This window comes from Ambystoma mexicanum, chromosome 14 (genome assembly GCF_040938575.1).
Source record: "Ambystoma mexicanum isolate Mex_15411 chromosome 14, UKY_AmexF1_1, whole genome shotgun sequence".
Classification (NCBI taxonomy): domain Eukaryota; kingdom Metazoa; phylum Chordata; class Amphibia; order Caudata; family Ambystomatidae; genus Ambystoma; species Ambystoma mexicanum.
In genome coordinates, this window is record NC_090940.1 from 297,178,039 (window position 1) to 297,201,784 (window position 23,746).

The 23,746-nt window shown below is 45.4% G+C and overlaps 1 protein-coding gene across 2 annotated transcripts in view; it reads right to left on the minus strand.

The window, feature by feature from the left end:
- The window catches only part of KIAA0586 (KIAA0586 ortholog), a 2,241,463-nt gene that overhangs the window by 1,000,684 nt on the left and 1,217,033 nt on the right, over positions 1 to 23,746 (minus strand). For both annotated transcript variants that reach the window (XM_069637413.1, XM_069637412.1), the window contains exon 18: positions 10,206 to 10,319. In XM_069637413.1, coding sequence (XP_069493514.1) covers positions 10,206 to 10,319 — 114 coding nt within the window. The remainder of the gene's footprint in view (positions 1 to 10,205; positions 10,320 to 23,746) is intronic.

Below are 23,746 nucleotides of genomic sequence, written 5' to 3' on the forward strand. Positions count from 1 at the left end.
ACCGCATTGTGAGATTGCCTGCTCTAGCTAATTTGCATTTAGGTTGCCTGTCAACTAGATCCCTGCCCGTCTCAGTAATCTTGCAGTTAGGTTGCACATATATGACCAACAGTTATCAGACAGTGCTTATTCATCTTCATGTGCACTATCAAAGTTGCATTTAGGTGGCCAGCACTCCAAGCTAACTACTCCAGCCTACTATTTATCTACCACTATTCTACACAGTTCTACTCAGAACCATCCTCTATTTATCCCAACCACAGACCCAGTTACCCCACGGAAGTGTTCCCCAGGAGCAAACCATCATGGCCACCAATCCTTGCAGCCTCCAAAAGTGTAACGTAAGACTCTGTGCCAGACTCCCAAGAATTTATGACCCACTATCTAAGGCCCAACCTGCATCTAACCACAATAGGCACACCCTGCATACCACCAACACTCCACCACACATAGACAACACTGGCCAACACCGACTACAACTCAATAGTCGAATCTTTAGAGAATCCACCTCCCCCCCCAAAATGCCAACACAAAGTCCAGCTGTCCACTGCCCCAACTACCCTACCGGGAATAAAAGGTGCCCTAATAAATGCCTGTTCTATGGTAGCCCATGCAACTGAAATAGCGGACATAATCCAAAATGAAAACTTAGATCTCTTGGTCATCACAGAATCCTGGCTTCCTCCCGCAGCAGGACTAGCCATCCCGGATAATTATACTCTTATACGCATGGATCGCACCACGTCTAGAGGTGGTGGCCTCGCTATAATTGTCAAAAATCACCTAGCTATAAGACTTTCCTCACCCCATAACACCAGCTCCTGTGAATCCCTTACAGCTAAACTCACCATCGCCAACAACCAAACTATCACCATCCACCTGATTTACCGACCACCAGGCCCCCTAGGTTCCTTTGAGGAAGACCTCATGAACCTATTATCTGACAATCTAAAAAATTCCAATCAATGTCTCATCCTAGGCGACTTCAATCTTGGATTCAACGACCCTTGCGACCCCGATGCCTTACAAATTAACAGCACCCTTGAGGAACTAGGATTTACCCAAAAGATTACGGATCCTACACACATCAAAGGAAGGACCCTCGATTGGATTGCCGAACAAAACTGCCCAACCACCATCACTTCTATAATGCCCCAGCTTTGGTCCGACAACCACATGGTATCCTTCACCCTAGAAGCCACCACACCCATGAACAACAGCATCCTAGCTCCCACCGCACCTACTAGAAATAAAAAACATATTACACCTGAAAACCTTATCCCCCTCATTCTCCCCACATTAAATTCCCTCTCAGATCACTCTGACCCAGCATCCATGGAAGGAAAAGTACAATGAAGTGATGCTTGCCTCCCTGGACGCCATCGCACCACTGAAAATTAGGAAAAGCAAACCCGCCAAAACCTAAATTCTTGGTTCACACCCCTACTGAAAGATATCCGACAAAAGAAACGCCTACGCGAAAAAACCTGGACATCAGACCCCTCGGACATCAACAAAAATAACCTGAAGAATTTAGCTACCCTCTACAAAAAAGAAATCATCCTGGCGAAACAAACATCCTACAACAGCCGTATCACTCAAGCTAAATCCAACACTAAAGAATTGTTCGCCATCCTAAAGGAAGTAGAATCCCCTATCCAAGCTCCCGATTCATGGATTAAGGATAAAGATTGGTGCACAGGCATACAAAATGCCCTTGCCAATAAGATAATGCTTCAGGCGAAAATCCACAACAAAAAAGCTTCCTTAGCTATCCCAAATACAACATAGGCGCCCCTTCCAAGGCTACCTCGAATTCACTCCCTACTCTGAAATCCACTTCTTCTCTACCCACACTTGACACCCCTCCTTTCTACTTTCGCAAAGTCTCCAATAAAGAAGTCGAGAAAGTCATCCTCACTCTCAAACCCTCCAATTGCCAGGGCGACCCATGTCCAGCCCAAATCATAAAAGACGCTGCCCGTGAACTCTCACCCTTCATCACCAAACTTATAAACGCCTCTTTTCCATCAGATACCATACCCAGCAACCTGAAACACTCCTGGGTCCTCCCCCTCCTCAAAAAGCAAACACTGGACCCCTCCATCCCAACCAACTACCGCCCCATAACCACTGTGCCATTCCTACTGAAAATCCTGGACAAAGTAGCTTACCTACAAATTCAGCACCACCTGGAACTAAACCACCTCCTACGAGTTTGACAGTCCGGCTTCAGACCCCAGCATGGTACTGAGACTGCACTCCTAGACCTTAAGGCACAAATAGACACACTAAGAGATAAAAGGTACGACTTCACTCCTACTACTCCTCGACCTTTCCGCCGCATTCGATCTGGTAGACCATGCAATTCTTTGCAATCATCTGGTCACGGCAGCCTGCTTCTCCCATGAAGCAGTCGCATGGATCCAGTCCTTCTTACATAACAGGACAATGCGAGTTAGTTTTCTCCCCTCTAGCAGCTGCAGACCCCGCACCTATATCATGCAGCGTACCCCAAGGATCATGTGCATCTCCCACCCTTTACAATATTTTTACAAAGCCCCTTTTCGATGATCTAGACGGTCTTGGTATCACCTACACTAACTATGCAGACGATACACAGATCCTCATCCCGTTGACAGCAGATTATGACAAGGATTTGGCCTTTGTGAACAGAGTCTACATCATCATCCAGGCATGGATGGCCTCCCACGGTCTATGCCTGAATGATCACAAAACTGAACTCCTCATTCTAGGCACCTCCTCTAACATTAAAAAACTAGGTCCCAACTAGGACTCCTTCATAATTGACAATAACATCATTACTGTGGCCAAAGTAGTTAAAACCCTTGGCTTCCACATAGACTCCACGCTTACCTTTGGTAAACAAGTGAATGCCATGGCCTCAGCCACCTCCTACACCTGCAAGTTAATTAGAGCAGCCAAGCCCTTCCTCTCACCTAACAATTGCGTCATTCTAGCAAGGGCACTAATCCTATCGAAACTAGATTACTGCAACGCCCTCTACATAGGCAGTAACAAATACATCACCGCCAAAATACACACACTCCAAAATAACGCCCCCAGAGCCGCCCTAAACGTCCCCAAAAACGCCCATATATCAGACCTCAGGAGATCTACTAACTGGCTTACCACTAATGACAAAATCCTCCTCAAAACAGCATCCCTCACACACAAATGTCTTAACCACGCAGCCCCGCAATACCTTATAGACAGATTCAGCAGACAAACAGCCTCTCGCCCCCTAAGAAAAGCCAACTCCAACCTTTTGTTAGTACCCAGATTCAAACTCACTAAATCTGGTGGGAGCAGCTTCGCTGTCAAAGCAGCACAACATTGGAACTCCCTTCCCCCTGCCCTAAGGGAAGATCTCCCCTACCGACAATTTAGATACAATCTGATTCAATGGCTTAAAGACCATGATGCCTAACCCCTCTGACATCTAGGCTCTTATGTATATTCTGTATATTTGTTCTGCATTATTTATGTCATACTTGAACTCCTGTAAACTTACTGTATATATATCTGTGATTCGTTGACAATACATATCTACAGCATTGTAACCGTAGCTGTACCCCTATGTTTAATCTGTAACCTGCAATTTAAGTTGAACAACCCTCTTTTTGCATTCGCGCCCGAATACCCCTGGGTCTGGTGCGCAATATAAATAATAAAACAAACAAATATAGGTCCTTTTCCCTAAGCGCCCCGCGCTTCTGATTGTTGCAACTTTGTTTCATGCTGGCGGTTTGATTTCGTTCGGACTGCGTCCTTCAGCCTTAAGATTCTTAAAGCTTGTTCCCAAGTCTATATTTGCTGTGCTTCAATATTTGGATTCCGGACCAATTTCCACTCTTATATTCCTGAGACTTGAGCATCAAATTCGTTTGCTGCACCTCGTGGCGGCTTCTCGAAGTCGATTGCTGTTCCCCGCTGAGGTGTTTCGCCTTACTTTATCATCAGAGTCCTTCCATACTAGTCACGGATTCTAGCACATGTCCACTGCTGTGTGTTGTCATTCGCTTCTAACCTTCAATGCTACTCTCTGAGCTATGGGAGTATTTACAGCATCTTGTTTAGTTCTGTGTCCATGAACTTTCACTTACTGAGACTCATAAGTACTGTGTCCCGGTTAGGATTAATTATTTTCAAATTTAGGCATCAAGGGTGAATAACGCACTACAAACTAGAGATAGACTTCTGTTTGAACTTCTGGAGATGTCAGGACTATTGTTTTTCAATATTAATCAAAGGTGATCTACATTCTGCCAACCAAAGTCTCTTCCATTTACACCCTGCTGGAGATGCCAGGATTATGTTGTGTTCCGTTTAGTGCACCGAACTAAAGGACGCTATCCAGAGTGCACCTACCCGACTCTAGTTCGGCCCTATGTTCCGTTCGGGATTAGTTTCCTACTAACTTCCCCCTTCCTTTTTCGTTGTGTTGGTGTTTTGGATTCATTTGGAACAGCGAAGCTCACCTCAACTCGACAAACTACTCGTACAGGTTAGTTTAGCATTAGTGGGATTAAAGGAGTACAGCTAAAAATTATTACTACTTACCTTATGCTTCTTTGTACACAGATTGGAGAATGTGCATAGTTATTCATCCTTTCAATTGATTCCTCGCTCTGGCCGTTCAATTGATTCCTCGCTCTGGCCGTGTTTTGCATCGGGCAGTGGGTGTAATCAATGGAAAGGATTCTTCCTTGAGGATTCTTCAGTGAAGGTTAAGAAAGAAAGAATTGGATCCATATTGTATCCTTTAATGTTAACTCCACCCGTATCCTTTTTGGTATATACCTTGTTCTAGTTGAATTGAGGGCAGCATGTCAAAAAGGCCCCCTCAAGAGCAGGCGATTAAGAAGAAAAGTGATAGCAGTAGCAGAAGGTGGAGTAGTTTTCCTACCTCCATGTGGCAGCAGAAGTCAGATGGGAGCCAAGACGCCAGGACCACAGTGGTGTGTAGATTGAATGCCGGTCCTAAGGGTCTCTTATTCTTGAGTTGTCAGCTGCAGAGGTCACGCAGCGGAAAGCGTACCATTTAGCAGTTTTTCCCACCGTCAAACAAGAACCGGTGGCAGGCGAGCTCTGGATAGCTTGGGGAGCCAGGAGAGCTCTGATATTGACAGACGCAGGCTGCAGGAAGCAGTGAAGGAGAGGTTACCGGGCCGCGCAGGGAAACCAAAGCAGAAGACCTGGAGGCAGCGAGTCGAATGGACGCGCACCCCAGACCCGGTGAGTTCACTGTTACATTGCGACCCCAGAGCGCACCGGAACCGCCCACTGGCGAAGTCCAGGGATCTAGACTTCAGAAATGATATACACAAAGTAACACTAAACTTTTTGAATACCGAACTAATATGAAGCAGGTTCATTATTTTGTTGTGAACCAAGCCGATTTAAAAAGGCGCAGATGGCAGAATAAGAACCTCTTTATCATACCAGAAGAGAGTGATTATGTCATGCCTGCTACCTCTGCATTCCCTCCTCACAGAGGACGTGTGGTTCCACGGAATGGGCATTATGCCTATAGGACAGCTAGGCCATTTTATACAATGGAAGCTGTTTCGCACGTTTAGTGAAAGGCAGCAGGGACAGGGAGTCCGGTGATCGGTCACGTGATCTGTTTACGTGACGTCGCCATAAGCATTTAAAAAGTTGATAGCACTGACTCTGCGCTTCTGATCGTTGGTTTTCCTCCAAAGCTCTGGCATTACTAGCCTGTTAACAGATATTCATGCTGTTTATTAAAACTGCTCGCCACCTTTCTTCCCAGCGGAACGTTCCCGCTGCACTCCTGTTTGCAGAACATTTCCCCGCTGTGCTTCTTCAAGCGGGATGTCTCCCGCGGGACGCCTATCACGGCAATCCTTCTTGCGGAACGTCTCCTGTGGCGAGAACTACAAGCGGTTCCTTCCCGCTGTGCTCCTTCAAGCGGGATGACTCCTGCGGGAGGTCTATCACGGCGAGAGCCTTTCCGCTATAAACTTCCCAAGTGGAAAACTCCTTCCCCGGCAGTCTGATTACCAAAGCCGGGAGTCTGCATCCAGCGTCTTCCTCCCGCGGTCTTCCATTCCCCGCGGGCAACAACAGTAACAGCAACAGACAACTGGAACGTGCTGCTTAAACAATCACCTATCCAGCAACCGCGTCAACACTGGTAAAGTCCTGCAAACGTTACTAAATAAGGAACTAATGTTATTCTTTCACTTTCAACTTCATTTGGGTTCTTTTTCAATTGGACTTTAACATACAGAGTTCTAGGGCCTACTGGAACTGCTTCCTCAGAAGAGTATTTATTTTCTCCTGGCCATTGACTTTGGATACTTTGTGCACGGAACTTTGGGACGCTAACCAGGTGTGCACCAACCCGGCTCTAGCGCGACCCTCATGTCTTTCGGGAATAGCTTCTTTACTAACATTCCCTCCTCCTAGTTGTTGCTTTCAGACTGGATTGAATTATTTTCTGTTCTACAGTACTGCAGTTCCTCCACCACAGGTTAGTGTGGAATATATAAATGGGTCTATAGTGTAGATACATCGTAGACAAATATAGTTTTTTCTTTTACAGGTTGGTGTTGTTCTCGCTTGGCCCTTTCCATTGATCACTCACTATGTCTGTATAAATTATTAGACAGAGTGCCTTATGAATTGGAAGGTCTATTATTGATCTTCGATTCGTCTTTTTCGGTAGTCCTGCATGGTGGAACATTGAATACAGCAGGCTCATCCCGTATCCTTTATTAAGGTCTGATTGACCCGTGGTATCCTTTATATATATCTTGAGTTTGATTTACATGTGATTGATCTAACAAAGGCCAGACTCTGTTTATGACAGATCATGACATTGTGGTGCATAATAAGCGGCAACAACAAGAAAGGGCAATATTAGAGCTATTTGTCCCTTCTTGAGTGAAAAGAACAGCGCCACGATTGCCAGGGTGACCATTCTGTCCTGCCTAGACTACGGAAACTCTCTCATGCTCGGAGAGAGGAAAAACTGCCTTGAGAAATGCCAAGTCATGGAGAACAATGCTGTTAGAATTATCAAAGGAAAGAAGAAAAGTGATCACATCTCCCTGGACAGGAACACATTACACTGGCTGAAGACTGAAGATCAGATTCAATTTAAAGCCATGACACTGGTGCATAGGTGCCTGCATGGATCCGCGCCTGAATACCTACAGAAAAAGATCTCACGATACACCCCCAACCGTTCCCTGAGAGCAGAGACACAAGGTAGGATCACAGTGCCTCCACACAGATAAGCAACCGGTTTGGGTAGTGTTTTTCCTGTACTGGCAGCGAAGGAATTAACAACTTACCTTTACCTCTGCCTCGAACCAAGTTATCTGGCCTTCAGAAAGAGCCTAAAAATCCACATCTTCAAATAAAGGACCCTAGTAGGATGATTTAGGTCAGATTAGATTGTCAAATGTCATGTAAGCTGTTTATCTCTTATGTTAGGCACCCGATGGCTGTGGGCTTTTAGCGCTTTATAAGCACATAAATAAAATAAATATGCCTAGAAGAAAAGACAAACCATCATTGCCAAAGTCAAAAAAGAAACATAACCAGCCAATTAAGGAAAACCAGAATTGTCCAAGCCAAAAGAAGGCAGTTGAGGACGTCAGTGTTGGTAAAAACTATTGCCCATATGAAAGGGAGGTGCTAAGAGAAAATGGCTTAAACTCACGTTGCCAAAGAAGTGCGAAAGTGAACCAGAATCCTTATCAGCAGTTGGTTAGTGTGAAAGGGGAAAACAAGAGTGGCAGGAAAGCTGCTCTTCTGAAAGACATTCAGAAGGAGTGGAGCATAACCTGCAGAGGGTGTGGCAATTACCCAGGTGTAAACAAATAGCACCAGAGTGGTTCTTGATTCCATTGTAGAATTTATTGGGTGGCCAATGCGATAAATGTAAAACTAAATCTACGCCCTCATTGAAATTACAATTGAAGAAAACAAAGATGTCCCCTATCTCTGATAAGCTCTTAAGAGACACTGTTAGATCAAAGACATTTTATGATTGCTAATGTTACGACTCCAGCAGGGTTTGAACCTAAGGAAGCCCTCACAAACAAAATTATGACCTTGCTTGGACAAAGGATTGGACCAGGGGGTTATAAGAACCATGGATTGTAAGGTCCTACTGGGAATCAAGAATGATCACTGGTGCTCACATGAGGATAGAGACTGCATACTGGTTAGCTGTGGGCGTAGTAATTTTCCAAGTTTTTATCTAACTGTAAGAACTTCGGTAATGTGCCATCTGAACTGAAGTTTATTGTAAATGCCACCATATGATGCTCTCCGTCAGAAATGTAATCATATAGAGTGGCATCCTGTTCTCTGTTGGTTTGTAGTCCAAAGCTTACTGTTTTTTTTATGGACAACTGTTCTCTATCCTAGTCACGCTGTGCAAATACGGTTGGTAGTTTTATTGGCATCTGACCTTTGTAGGTCCATGTATTTCGTCATTTTGTTTCTGAGCAATGGTTATCATTGGTGCAACTGTTTGTTTTTTGTTAGCTCCTTTATGCCTCCGGGCCAGTACGGCGCTATGTAGATAAACATACATATACTTGGTGTTGTGGAGCAAAATAGATTGCTAACCTGTTTGAGCCTAACCTTTACCACAGAAGTACTTGCAAGTAATAGTTTATTCTGGCCTGGCAGGAGAGTTTACCAGGTCATAGAATGTAGTATTTTGATCTGTTCTGCCAGGAGGATACACCAGAGCAGAGAGCTTTGTCTTAGTAGGCCTGGCAGGTGACTGGACCAGGTGGAAGCCATTGAAGTACTGTGGTGTAGTTACAAATCTTGAAGCAGAAGTATTTTTGAGGATTAATGCAGAATCATCCTGACAACTTTATATAATTGAAGCAAGTGTTTTATAAACTGCTGCAGAAGTATTACATTTTGTCAGACAAGCGGTTCTGTGAACTGGTACAGAAATATCCTGATGAAGACCTTTCGGTTGTTGAAAATAAATTGTTTCAAGAACTTTGTAGCAAGTGAAAAGAGGAAAATGTTGTTGAACACTTATGAACTGTTGGTTGAATACAAATTGGAACTTTGTGTTATCAAGGTGAACAAAAAGAGAATTGCAGTGGAACGTGGTTACGAAACAGGATTTCCTTAACTTTTTTTGGGAACTATTGAACAAAATCCTGCTTGAAAATGGGGAAGTGGAATTCACCCAGATTAGGAGAAACCATTATTGGGATGTGAATTGCCCTATTACATTTGTTGCTATTGAACTGCCATATATTGCCTTGTAAAATTGTGTATGTTTAGGTGTGAGATACTGAACCATTTAGTTAGAATGTTTCTTTTAGTTTATTTTAGGCAGGTAAATCCTTGTATGGGTAGGGATAGTGAGGCATTTATCCAACCTTTTGAGTTAATAAAATGGCATCTTTTGAAAAAAACCTTCACAAAGTGGTCCACCCCGCATTTCTGACCCCTCACAGTTTTCATAAAATGTTGATTCCCTAGGGGCATCCATATGCATTCCTCTTCCTCCATCTCTGCCTGCCCATCTCTGCCTCTCTCTAATTGATGATACCCTCTACCTAACCCAGGCGTCCATAACCCCAAGTTAGTGCTTCCGAATAGTAACCTGTACCATCTAAAAGCTTGCTGGGTCTAAAGATGATAATCTATATGGGGGGTATCCAAATTTCATCTGGAAATTCCTAACGGTCCATATACCATCCCATTGTTAGTGTGCTGAACGAAATTGGGATAGGGCCTTGCAATTACACTTTTGGAATCAAGCTTTTCCTAACACGCCCACTCTTACCCTTTTCCTGTCTATACTAACTGCTTCACCCCTCCACCTTACTCCTCCCACCACTACTGACCCATCAACATTTCACACCGCCCATGTCTTGCCTCCACTCTCTGATGCAAAGACTTCTTTCTCTACACCTTTCCTCCCCCATCCAAACCACTCATCCCCCATCAGCAAACCACTCCTCCCATGATAGCCTTAATATTGGTATGCTCAAAGAGTATAGCAGCATCGGCGCTACTTACCACGAAACATCTTTATCCCTTCAGACATCAGTTGATGAATAAAAAAAAATAATGACTCAGACAACCTTGTCTTAAAAATGTATAAACCAGACCAATTTACACAGCATATGTTAATATATAGTATAGCTTTCAGTTCATACCTGGGGGGCAGGCTCAGCCGGAACTGGTGAAAGCTTAACTTCAGGGCTTGGCAACATTACCTTTGAATCTGAGCTGTCACTTGCAAAACTATCGATGTCAACACTTGGCAGAACCTATGAAAAAATAAAACAGCTACTATAATCTTTTATCCTCCCATTCATATACGTGCTGTACATTGAGTTAAGGACAACTTGGTTATTCCCTTTTGAATGTCAACTTACTACATTGCTTTAATTAAAGCAATCCTGCTTAGTATCAGTAATCCATAGCTTTTTTTCTATGCATCATGCAGAACAAAGGAAAAAGAAATTTCTAACCTTACAAATACACACACTGAACCAATTAGGTAAACATTACAACTAGTATGTTGCAATTCAAAAAGCTGGCTAGATGAAATTAAATTTTCAAATAACAAAATGTACAAGAAGTTATATAAAAGCTCACAAACAAGAAAAAAAGATTGTATGATTTCCCTAAACTGTACGTTATTTTTACTGTGCTAAAGTCTGCTTAAGCAACCGCTTCAAAATGCTGTCGGAAAGCTATAAAGGCTTTTCAGGGGAGAAACAAACTATGGTGGAAAAGAATTACTCTTAAGAGCTAGTTCTGGATCTGTTAGGGATAGCGACAACAAGGGCACATATGTGAAAAAAGGAAATCAGCTCTGTTATAAATGTCAAGAGGGGCACCTTTGCCCATAAGCTAAATGGGCATAAGCAAGCAAACAGCAAATCTTAGGTTTCTGACTTGCCATAAAGGTAAATGAAAAAATTATACACAGTGTAAATTTGCAAGCTTATTTGTTCTTAACAAGATGCCCTAATGAAGATGAATGTAGCAGTGGGAATAATGCAGTTTCTGTGGCTATAAGAATACAAAAGAAGGTATTCCTGAAGAACGATGAAAGCCTCTCAATTGCAATACTCACTCAGGCAGTATTGTCAAAATAGGTGTCGTCATCATAGATTAACGATAAACTAAGAGCAGGGGGTCCTGTTTAGACAAGAATTTCAATGCCTCAATCATAAGATACATGACAGAACCTTGTTGAAAAAATGCATACATAATTCAAAGCATACAAATGCATCATTTCCAATTGGAATTGAAAGCTTTCCCGCTGCACCTTAACAATGACCCCCTCCTACCACTACTCACCGACCTTAAGGACTCCACTAATCTAGCAACCAACCAAGAGGCCCTTCTCGATCTCTACAACAGCACACTACTGCAAGCTGTTAACACCCTTGCCCCTCTTAAACAGCGAAATACTAAACCATTGCTCCACGCAAATTCTTGGTTCACTCCTGAGCTCCTCGCCAGCCACGCTAAGAAACACGCAAGCAGAAACTGCCTGGAAAAAAGACCCCTCTCTCCTCAGACAACAATTTACACTTTACAGCCCTCGCAAAAGAATATAGAAAAGCCACACACACCGCTAAAGCCATCACCGACAATGCCAGAATAGAAAATGCCAAATCCAACACTTGTGAGCTCTTCGCCATCCTTGGAGAACATGAGACTCTCGCTACTCCTCCCATAGAGTACACCATAGACAATACCGTGTGCTTTGAGGTACAAGAAGCTCTCACAGGAAAAATCCTCACCCTACAAGAGAAAATCAGATCCAAACTGCCCATCCGTGCCATACCCCTTACCCATCACCCTCACGCCTCCCAAGTCCCCACCCTCACCGACCCTCCCCACCTTACACATTCCGTCCTGTATCAGAGCAGGAAGTGGTCAACGTCATGAAAAGCCTCAAATCATCGCGCTGCAAAGGAGATGCCTACCCCGCACCCGTCATCACCGCAATCAACTCCTCTTTCACAAAGCTTATCCCAGCTGCCCTGAAAGAAGCAACGTTCCTCCTCTCTGCTCAAAAAATCCACATTCGACCCAGCCACTACTACAAATTACAGACCCATTCACCACCATCCGCTTCAGCCTAAAAAATCATAGACCGCACAGCTTACCTCCAGATCCAACAATACCTTGACGAAAACCACGGTATCCGTCAATCAGGCTTCCGACCAAGGCACAGAACTGAAATCACACTGCTTGACTTTAAAAATCAACTTGATGACATTAAAAACACTGGCAAACTATCCCTGCTCCTAATGCTGGGGCTGTCATGACCCATCGGAGACCCTTCTGGGCCTCCTGGTCCCTGTCACGTCGGGGCTTGCACTCTGTTGTACTACCAACATGGCCGCAAAAACACTGAACGCTGCCTGCCAGCCTTCACGTTCATTGCAGCACGCTCGATAAAATAGCCACACCCCCGTGCTTCCGCGCGTCTCAATGCTACTGTTAGCTGTGGCTATACGTGTGCTCCGTAGTTCACTTTCTCAGAACTTTGTTGCTTTCCTGGTTCCCGGACTCTTACTTCATTCTATCCATTCTCCTTCTTACCCAACCTTCTCCCGGAATCCGTGCACCTGCCTCCGAGCGCTTTTCCTTATTTTTTTTCCTGGATTTCCTGGAGTTTACTATCGATCCCGAACAAGAAGTTGAATGAACACTGGAAGCTGAAGACGGCCGAGCGGGCTTGTACAAGACCCGATCCAAAAGGAAGAAAACTTCAACGGCATCCATCAAGCAGCGAAAACAGGTGAGAAAGGGGGGAAACCTGTGACAGATTGAGACGCCACCTGGCCAAAGTCGATACAGACATGGAGGCAACCGTTCAGGATCTTATGCGCGGCATGCAGGAACTAACGACCGAAGTACAAAACCTAAAGGCAGAGAATGCCGCGCTAAAGCAATTGGTTTTATCCCGTGATTCTGCCACAAAGGAGAGCGTACTATTGGGCAGCATTGTTGACAAATACGATGGTCAGCAAAGAACCTTCGTGGATTCCTAGATTCCTGTTTGGTCCACTTTACTTTTAAGCCCCATTATTTCTCCACCCCCAGGGCTAAAGTGGGCTTTATTATTTCACACCTTACCGGGAATGCATTAACCTGGGCCACACCATTAGTTAATGCTGGAGATGCCCTCCTGGATGATTATGACGGTTTCATTCGAGCACTTAAGACCATGTTTGACTGCCCAGATCAGGTCTATACTGCTCAGGAACACCTTCTCTATTTCCAGCAGGGCTCCCAGGATATGCTCACATAGGTTACACGATTTAAGCAATTGGCTAAAGAAGCAGACTGGTCCTCTGAAGCCTGTTTCACTCTCTTTCGAAGAGGGTTGAACGAAGACATCAAGGATGAACTGGCCAGGGTGGCACGTCCAAGTTCATACCAGGCCCTTATGGATCTTGCTCTACAGATTGACTTTCGCATACAGGAAAGGAAGGCAGAGAAAAAGAAAAAGTCACCCTTCCAGAAGAATCCCATAGAGACCCCCACGAAATCCGAAGACAGCTCTGCCCCTATTAACCAACCTGAACCCATGCAATTAGAGGCCTTCCATGGACCAATATCCCCCCCAAGAAAGATTACGAAGGATCCATACCGGCTTATGCATGTATTGCGCATCGGACAAACATTTAGTGAGAGTGTGTCCTATAGCTCCTCCACGGCGTTCGGGAAACGCCAGCTCGCGATCCTAGATGGAGCGCAGTTTCGAGAGAGAGATGTTGGCTCCACATCTATACCATCCTTGAACTCACCTGGACAAAACAATATGGTAATTTTAGAGGCCTTCCTATCGCCATCCAAGAAGAACACTTAGCCCATTCTGGCATTAGTGGACTGTGGGGCCGTGGGAATATTCATAGACCAAGAATGGGTCCTTAAACACCATATTCCCTACGAATCCCGGAATGTCATGCAACCTCTAGAAGCAATTGATGGGAGACCCCTTTCTTCCGGACCAATAACCCTCCAGACTAAGGAAATCGATCTAGCGATAAACTACCATCGAGAGAAGATAAGGTTTGACATAAAGTCCGCCCATTACCCATTGGTTTTGGGAATGCCCTGGCTACAAAGACACAATCCATACATCAATTGGGCAGCAGTTTCCTTGTTCCTGGGTTCCGAACATTGCATTTCTCATTGCCCACCCCTGGACCCCGCTCCGACACCAGCGGAAGGACTTTCAGCAAACCATCAAAGTCCACTCTCGGTCTCAAACATCATCCAGGTTCCTAAAGTATATCAGGAATACTCTAATGTGTTTTCTTCTGCTATTGTTCAAGCCTTACCTTCTCATAGACCAGAAGACTCTGCTATTGAAACCGAACCTTCAGCTGTGATCCCCTTTGGGAGGATGTTCATTTTATCCGAACCCGAGAAAAAGGCCCTCCATGAATACCTAGATACTAACCTTGAAAATGGCACCATACGACCATCCAAATCTCCAGCAGGTGCATCACTGTTTTTTGTTCCAAAGAAAGACACCAATGAGCTCAGACACTGCCTTGATTATCGAGGCCTAAATCAGTGCACCCTAAAGGATCGATATCCGTTGCCCTTGATCTCAGACATCCTGGAAGCAGTAAGAGGAGCTGTGGTATTCACCAAATTGGATCTTAGAGGTGCCTATCATCTGATTCGTATTAGAGAAGGTGACAAATGGAAGACAGCCTTCAGAACACCCTTTGGTCATTATGAATACTTGGTCATGCCTTTCAGACCTGCTAACGCCCCGGCGGTCTTCTAACGTTTCATGGATCGGGTGTTTTCAGATATGCTATTCCTTTTTGTCATCGTGTATCTGGATGATATCTTAATATTCTCGAAGGACCCACTCAAGCATGAGGAACATGTTAAGGCAGTGTTACAACGGCTACGTGAACAAAAGCTCCTGGCAAAACCTGAGAAGTGCCCCTTTCATGTCCCTACTGTCCACTATCTAGGATTTGTTCTTACCCCAGAAGGTATTGGAATGGATCAATCCAAGGTAAAGGCTATACTATCCTGGCCAAGTCCGACCACCGTGAAACAGATCCAGTTCTTCCTGGGCTTAGCTAATTTCTATAGGAAATGTATACCTTCCTTTTCCGAGATAGTCCAATCGATTATTGCCTTGTTGAAGAAAGACGCTCCCTTTCATTGGGGAACAGCTCAGGAGGAAGCCTTCCAACACTTGAAAAGTTCACTCAAGCTCCCATCCTGGCTCAACCTGATATCAATCGGCCCTTCTTAGTGGAAACAGACGCCTCTAACTACGCCATTGGAGCAGTTCTGAAACAAGAATTCGACGACAGACTGGAACATCCTATTGCTCATCTTTCACGGACCTTAACTCCCAGTGAAACCCACTACTCTGTTTTAGAAAAGGAACTGTTAGCCATCCGTCAAGCCTTTACCGAATGGCGTCATTTACTCTTAAGAGCAAAACATCCGGTCCAGGTTCGCACGGACCATCGAATTCTTCAAGTATTACAGGCCCTGGAATGTAGAAATAGCCGTCAAGCCCGTTGGGCCTTCTTCTTTGCCCAATACCAGTTCCAAATTCACCATGTCCCTGGAACGCAGAATATAATTTCTGACGCTCCTGATTACGAACCTCCTGAAGACTGGACATTCCCTAAGATGTTTCCCCATACGATAATTGTAGCTCACGCAATCAACCTCCTGGAAGAAATTCGCTTACAAGCTGTCACGATGCCTGCCCCCGGAAAGCCAGACCAGGCCCACCAACCCCGGAAGCAGGCATCATGCCACTTGAAGCATGCCCAAAAACCCCAGTTAGGGGCTGTTTGGCTACAGTCCTGGCGCCTATGGCGCCAGGCTCATAAGAATAAAGTCAGTCCTGGCGCCATGGGCGCCAGGCTCATTACAGAAAACTTACCTGATGCAGACCATGCTGCATACCTACCTGATGCAGACCTTGCTGCACGAAGCCACAAGCCAAATGAGGCTTAGAGGGACTATTTTACCTCAGGGACTCCTTTCCTCTCGGGTGGGGCTGTGGAAGAATACTTACCTGGGACTTCTTCCAAGGCTATTTAAGCCACACCTGGACAGCCACACGTGCTTCGCTTTATTCTGCTTGCTGCAGCGTAACACTCACCGTGTCTTCAGCAGCTCCAGTCTTCAGCCACGCCCGCTTCAGCCCTGGAACACCTGGAACAAGAAAAGGAGAAGGAGAAGAGGTCAGAACAAAACCCTTACCTGAATCCTTGATCCAGCACATCGTCGATCTGGAAGAGAGAAGCCTTCACAGGTGCATTGCCACGCACCTCGCAGCGCCGCGCTGAACTCACCATCCGGGGCTGCATTCCTTTACTCCATCACAAACCCAGCATCTCCAGGCCATTCTTCAACACCTGGGGGCGACCAGAACAAATAGGTGAGCAAGGGCAATACAAACCACCCCCAAAGACTTACCTGATTATCACAGGGGGGTACTCGCCTCATCTCGGGTCGGCGCAGTCAATTCTGCATCACCGCCGCACCCCGGCCCCTAAGGGGAAAAACAAGGACAATACAAACCACCCCCAAAGACTTAGCCGATTTACCACAGGGGGGTACTCACCTCCTTTCGGGTCGGCGCAGTTAATTCTGCATCATCGCTGTACCCCGGCCCCAAAGGGGAGAACCACAATAGACTTACCAGGATCTTACCAATTGCCACTTGGAACTCTTCTGGTGGTTTAAATCTGCAACCTGCAAGGAATCTGGCAGAGTGAAGATCAGACTTTTGAACTCTTACGAACAATTGGACTTTAGAGTCAATACTGGAAGTCACCAATTCCTCCACGGCAGTGAAGTAACTGGTCGTCTACGCGCCCCTGTGCTCGACGCAGGATGGAGAGCTCATCTTTCCAAATCTTCAGGTGAGATTAAGAGGGGACTTCTGGAGTGTTCTGTGGGCAGACAAGGGGAGTGGGAAGGCGGGTTAACGCTCAGATTACGGGAGGTTAATTCCCTTTCTCCATTGCAGAAAGATATTCGTACGAGCCCAACAAACGAAGCTAAGTGGGTCTGTCCAGTCTGTCATCTCGGCTCTACGTGTTACTCTGGTGGAAGCAACAGCGGGCCAGTCCAGATCGACGCCCCCGTGGGAATCAGGTGAGCGTAACGCAAACCCAGTCCTCTGAACTCTGGAAGAACATTTCAAGGAAGAATCAATGGGATCTGAAAACCAAGGACGGATATTTGTTCAAAGATAATGCCTTAGTCATTCCCACACAGAAACTACAACTAAGGATAATAAACCTTTGCCACGATACACTTCACTCTGGACATTGTGGCATTACCAATACCCTCTGTCTCATACAAAGGCAATTCTGGTGGCCTAGAATGAAGACTGACGTTAAGCTGTACGTCCAAGCCTGTTCTGTCTGTAGTCAGAACAAACATGATAACAAGAGACCAGCGGGTCTGCTACTGCAGCCTACACTACCAACAAGGCCCTGGGAATTTATCGCTACAGACTTCATTGTGGAATTGCCAGCTTCCAGGGGATACACATTGACTTGTTCATTCATTTGGCTCATTTTACACCCCTGTATAAACAACCATTCTCATCGGAACTCGCTGGAATTTTCCTGGAACACATATTCCGGCTTCATGGTCTCCCTTCCAAGATAATATCGGACAGAGGACCCCAATACATTTCTCAGTTTTGGAAACACCTTTGTCGAATACTAGGAATTCAACGGGCTCTCTCCTCAGGCTATCATCCCCAAACCAACGGAGCTACTGAACGTGTGAATCAAACCTTAGAACAATATCTTCGATGTTTTGCTATCAAGGTCCAGGATGATTGCTCCCTTTTAATACCTTTGGCTGAATTCGCTTATAATAACTCGGATCACTCGGCTGTTAAAACCAGCCCTTTTCTTCTGTAGCCAAGGGTTCCACCCTTCGGTTGTACCTTCTGTCCTCCGCCATCCTACACTGGTTCCTACAGTCGATTCTTGGATTGAAACACTTATCAATGTACAAAGAGAAGACAAAGAACAGCTAGAAAGAGCCCAGAATCAGACCAAACATTATGTGGACTCAAAGAGAAGACCAGGGCCCTCCTACGCAATAGGCGATAAAGTATGGTTATCCTCGAAACTACTGCCTCGACATCTACGGCCCAAAAAACGGGCTCCCCGATATTATGGGCCTTTTCATATAAAAGAAATCATCAACCCAGTGGCCTTCCGCCTCAAATTGCCAGATTCCTGGAAGAAGATCCATCCAGTTTTTCATAAATCTCTAATAAAGCCATACATCCAGACCTCTCAGACTAACCTCAGACCTAGCCCTGTCCTTGTCAATGACCAACGGGAATATGAAGTCTCCCGAATATGTGACTCCAGATATAAACGTGGTCAGCTCCATTACCTGGCGGAATGGAAAGGATATCCACCCAGTGAACGCACTTGGGAACCTGTCTCCAATTGGAATACCCCCAGGTTACTCCGAAGGTTCCATCTCATACACCCGGGCAAACCTGGCAGGACGGGTTTTCGGAGGAGGCATGCTGTCATGACCCATCAACACGCCCCTTCTGGGCGCTCCTGGTCCCTGTCACATCGGGGCTTGCACTCTGTTGTACTACCAACATGGCCGCAAACACTGAACGCTGCGTGCCAGCCTTCACGTTCACTGCAGCACGCTCGATAAAATAGCCACACCCCCGTGCTTCCGCGTGTCTCAACGCTACTGTTAGCTGTGGCTAGACGTGTGCTCCATAGTTCGCTTTCTCAGATCTTTGTTGCTTTCCTGGTTCCCGGACCCTTGCTTCATTCTATCCCTTCTTCTTACCCAACCTTCTCCTGGAATCCGTGCACCCGCCTCCGAGTGCTTTTCCTTATTTTTTTCCTTGATTTCCTGGAGTTTACTATCGAACCCGGACAAGAAATTGAGCGGGCTTGTACAAGACCCGAACCATAAGGAAGAAAACTTCTATAACGGCATCCATCAAGCAGCGAAAATAGGTGAGAAAGGGGGAAACCTGTGACAGGGCCTATCAGCGGCCTTCAACCTCGTTTACCACCAAATCCAATGTAACCACCTCACCTCAATAGGCAACTTCTCCCCTACAGTTACTGACTGCATCAGAATTATGAACGAATTTGCAGCTTCTCCCACACAGGTAACCTGCGGCGACCCACAAGGCTCTTGCATTTCTCCCACATTATATAACATTTTTTAAAAAAACTCTTTGACCACCTTGATGCCCTCTGCATTTCATATACGAACTACACAGACAACACCCAAATTCTCCTCCCCCTCTCAGGCAACTATCCCAAGATGTCTCATCCATCAATACATTCTATGAAACCATCCAAAACCGGATGGCCTCTCACCTGTGTCTAAATGATGACAAAATTGAGATCCTCATCATAGGCTCCCATGCCACACCCTGCAACCTCAATTCAGCCTACAAAGCATTCAGCATAGACCGGAATCTGATCCATACCTCACCCACGGCTAAAACTCTGGGCATTGTAAGGCACTCAGGGTGGCAACAAGTAAGACAGATAGAAGTGATCACGGTTCAAGGGTGTTTTATTGAACAATGAATGCAGGGTGGATAAACGCCTAATCTAAGCCTAAATCTAAGATGAGAGCAAGCGTCGACCATCAAATGAAAAATAAGGCAGTCCTAGTGATGCTGTGTCAAATAAAAAGGGCCTATACTAAGAAACCTATTGCCAAACTATACAACTAATACAAAAAAGGTTGTGGCACAATTTCCAAGAAAAAACAAGTTTTTACAAATATGTCAGGAGGGGATAGCCTGGGTCTTCCTTCCCCACGTTTTAAGCAGGGGGTAAAGGTGGGATATTGGAGCACAGTATTGTCTCGAGCTTTCCCCAGCACAAGATGACAGTTTGGTTCCAGGTATCAGAGCCGTCGATGGTCAAGTCTCGTTTCACTTGAGTCTTTTGCCTACGAGGACCTGACTTATTCGAATAATAAAACAAATAAACAGTCTCTTTCCCAAGGGCTTTGGGTGACGACTTTCACCCCGGTGATTCCCCTCTTCCGGACGCAAATCCCCTGACAGTTCCTTAATGATATCAGGACCCCAGAGAGCTATGTTCTCTCGCTTTCGAGGACCTGTCAGGTTCCAACATAAGGAGTTCAAACAAAGTTCCTTCAACAAATGGAAGTTTGTTTCCTGGTTTTACCTAGGGTGAAGATTATTCACCCTTGGTCCACCTCTTCTGGGCACCGACTCCGCTCGTATCTTTCCGTTCACAAATATCGGTTGGGTGATGCTTTCACCCCTGGGTCCCCCTCCTCCAGGCGCCGACCCCTCTTTACTTTAGCCTCCCTTCGCAGGGTTCACTATGGCTTTCTTGTTTCCTTCACAAATCTTAATGTCTTTTCAAACAGTCATAGTGGACACCCCTCGGCCGGGTTCAGGTTCATCAACACACTGTTTCTCGGGACGTTAGACTTTGCCCCTCTTCACTGGCATCCCCTTTAGGGTTCACTCTTGACGTTGCAATACTTTCTACTTTTACACAGTTCAATGTTGGTGGGATTCATTTGCCTTATTTCCTCTCAATGTGGGATTCACTTGCCTTGCTTTCTTGTAGATCAAAGACATTCGACTGTACGGGATTTTACTTGACGACCTGCATGACCACTTTTACCTAACTTGGCGGCCTTCCTACGGCCTTCTGGTCTCTGTAGTTTCACTCAGATGGGGATCGTCTGGAGTCTCTTGAGTTAGCACTCACAGGGTGCTAGTTCCCTCTGCAACTGGTCTCCCCTTTAACTTTTACAGTTCTTTGAACTTAGTTCAATTTGCGGCTTTCATTCACCACAGCCCGGCTCTTATCAGTTCTCCCTTCGACTCACTAGCTGTGATGAACCGATTGGCTTTCCTTCTTTCAGAGTCAAAGCCGGTACCGCAGTAGCAGGAATCTTCCTCCTTCCTGCTTATTGGCGTAGGTTTGCCCTGTATACCGTTGACATCTGCTGGAAAACACTTGTGCTATTGTTCGCAGGTCTGGGATGAAAAGGGCAAGGTTGCTTCTCTCCGTGCCACTCTCTCACTTCCTGCTGACTTTCTCCTTGTCTTGAACTGCTGCGTCTCGTTAGCTATCTACGTGCTGTCTGCCGTGCTCGTACTATGTTCTCTTGCTCCACCTTTTATCCCTATGGGGAAGGGCTGTCAGGTGTGTGTAATTCTGATCAATTGCCTGACTTTGCCTGACCCTGGTATTGGGACCCGTCCGGTAAATGGCTGTGGTGTTAGTCTGTTGTCTATTGTGTGGCGTGAAGGTGTTCGTGCCGGAAAAAGGGGTTGGGGGAGTAGTGTTTTTGAATGTACTACGTGAGAGGATGGGGAAAAGGTGTTGAAGGAAGGGGGGTACCGCGTCTCACCCGTCGGTGTCCCAGTCCTACTCCCCGGGGACCCCCCACCCCCCCATCCAGGTGATCCTCCCAGTTCCTCGGGGGTGGACCAGTGAGAATCGGATAGCAATGGCTGTGTCCTGGCCACCTGGATGACAGACCCCTGGGGTTTAGTCAGGGAGACACCTTCAGATTTCTCACAGCATTTACCTAGATGCCACCCTCGAGCCATCACGCCAAGTAAATACCATTGCCTCTGCTGCCGCCTGCACCACCAAACTCTAACGCTAGCAAACCCCACCTCTCAACAACTAACTGCCTCGCCATAGCCAGAGCCATCATCGGATCTAAACTCGATTACTGTAACGCCCTCTTTGCAGGTACATTCGAAAGAAACCGGTGCAAACTTCAGACCATACAAAATGATGCACTCCGGGCTGCCCTTGGTCTGTCCAAACATGACCACATTTCTGAAGCATGATAAAACACTCAATGGCTGCTGTTTCGCAAATGGATCAAGTCTGAATCTCTCTTCATAGCCCACCAATGCCTCCCGACCACTGCCCCGGCATACCTCTTCCAACGCATCGAGAAATACATCCCAACTTGCCAAATGAGCTCAGCGAACTGCCACTACCTAAAAGTACCCAGGTTCTATCGAAAGTCTCCTGGAAGTTCAAGCTTCCCTGTCACAGTGGCTAAGCTTTGGAATAACATCCCCATCACACTTAGAAGAAAACCGTCCTCCTGGACCTTCAGAAAAAACTTGAAAACTTGCCTTTTCAACTAAGTCAACCCTTACTCTAAAATGCACATAACCTTTGTGTGGCTCATCTTAACATTTTCACTCTAACCATACATTTCTCAGTACACACTCCCCTCTCAATGTGCCTAGATACCGTAAATGTAATAATAAATCAAATCAATAAACTGTATCAAAGTAAATTGACTTCTGGACAATGATTAGTGAAAAATATATATAATGTATCAACATATATGAAGAATGAGCATTCTGATCTTTTTTAATACACACAATTTGCAACAAAGTGAATACTAATATAGCAGTTTAATTAAATTGGCAATATTTACAACATGGTCAAATGGTACACGAATGAACCGAATATTATTTAAAATGGATCCTTAGAGACCTAGCCATTTTCAATCCCAGGGACAGTGCAGGATTTGTCTCGGGGTAGTAATACAAATTAATAATGTGTTAATATCAAAACCTGTGGATGATATAAACCAGAGGGGATGAGGAGGAGAAGAAAAGAATAGGGGAATGTATGCACAAAGTAGTTCAATGAAAGGAAAGGATCCGGGTGTTGCAAGACCGGAGCCATGGTAAACGCCTCTTTAAGTAGATGGAACGCCTCCTGGGCCTCCGATGTCCATCGAAATGAATGTTTGGGACTGGTTAGTGTAATGAGCGGTGCCACCACTATTGAGAAGGAATGGATGAAGCGCCTATAAAAGTTTGCAAATTCCAGAAAAGATTGCAGGGACTTGATAGAGACAGGGACTGGCCAGTCCAGGATGGTTTTTAGCTTGGATTGGCTCATTCTAACTCCATGGCTGGTGATGTCATATCCCAAAAACTCTACATCCTGAGAGTGAAAGACGCATTTTTCTGGCTTGACAAAGAGATGGTTTTCTCTTAACCTTTGAAGTACCTTGGATACATGCTGTATGTGTTCCTCTGAGGATGCTGAGTATATCAATATGTCATCCAGGTATATGACCACAAATTGATCCATGTAATCTCTAAAGATATCGTTCATAAAGTACTGAAAGGTTGCGGGGGCATTGCACAGACCGAAGGGCATGACGAGGTACTCCTAGTAGTCCAATGAAAGGGAGAGGACATATTTCACTTACCTCAAGCTACGAAGTAGATATGTAGTTAGAAACAATTCCAACAATTTTCGAGTTCCATCATAGTCTACAATGAATAGATGTTATAACCAGGTTTGTGATAATGAAACACAACAGATACAGAAGGAATGTCTAAGGTCCCCTTAAAGGATACAGACTGGTAGTTGCAAAGGATACACTCGATGTCTTCTACTGTTGTCAGAGGTAGAACGTAGTGTCTCAAGAGAAACCTTCTAACTAATGTCATTCTCCGACTAGTAAAACCCACAGTCAAAGAGAGCTATTAGTGAGAAGGGCAGGGGTGGACCAAAATTCACCAGGCTGTCGATAGAGAGTGGACTAATTAGAAGGCTATTGTTACAAAAGGACAGTAAGAACCTATGTTAAATACACTAACCTTATGTACAGCCACAGGTAAGTCCCAACAATGTCCGATGAATCCAAGGAG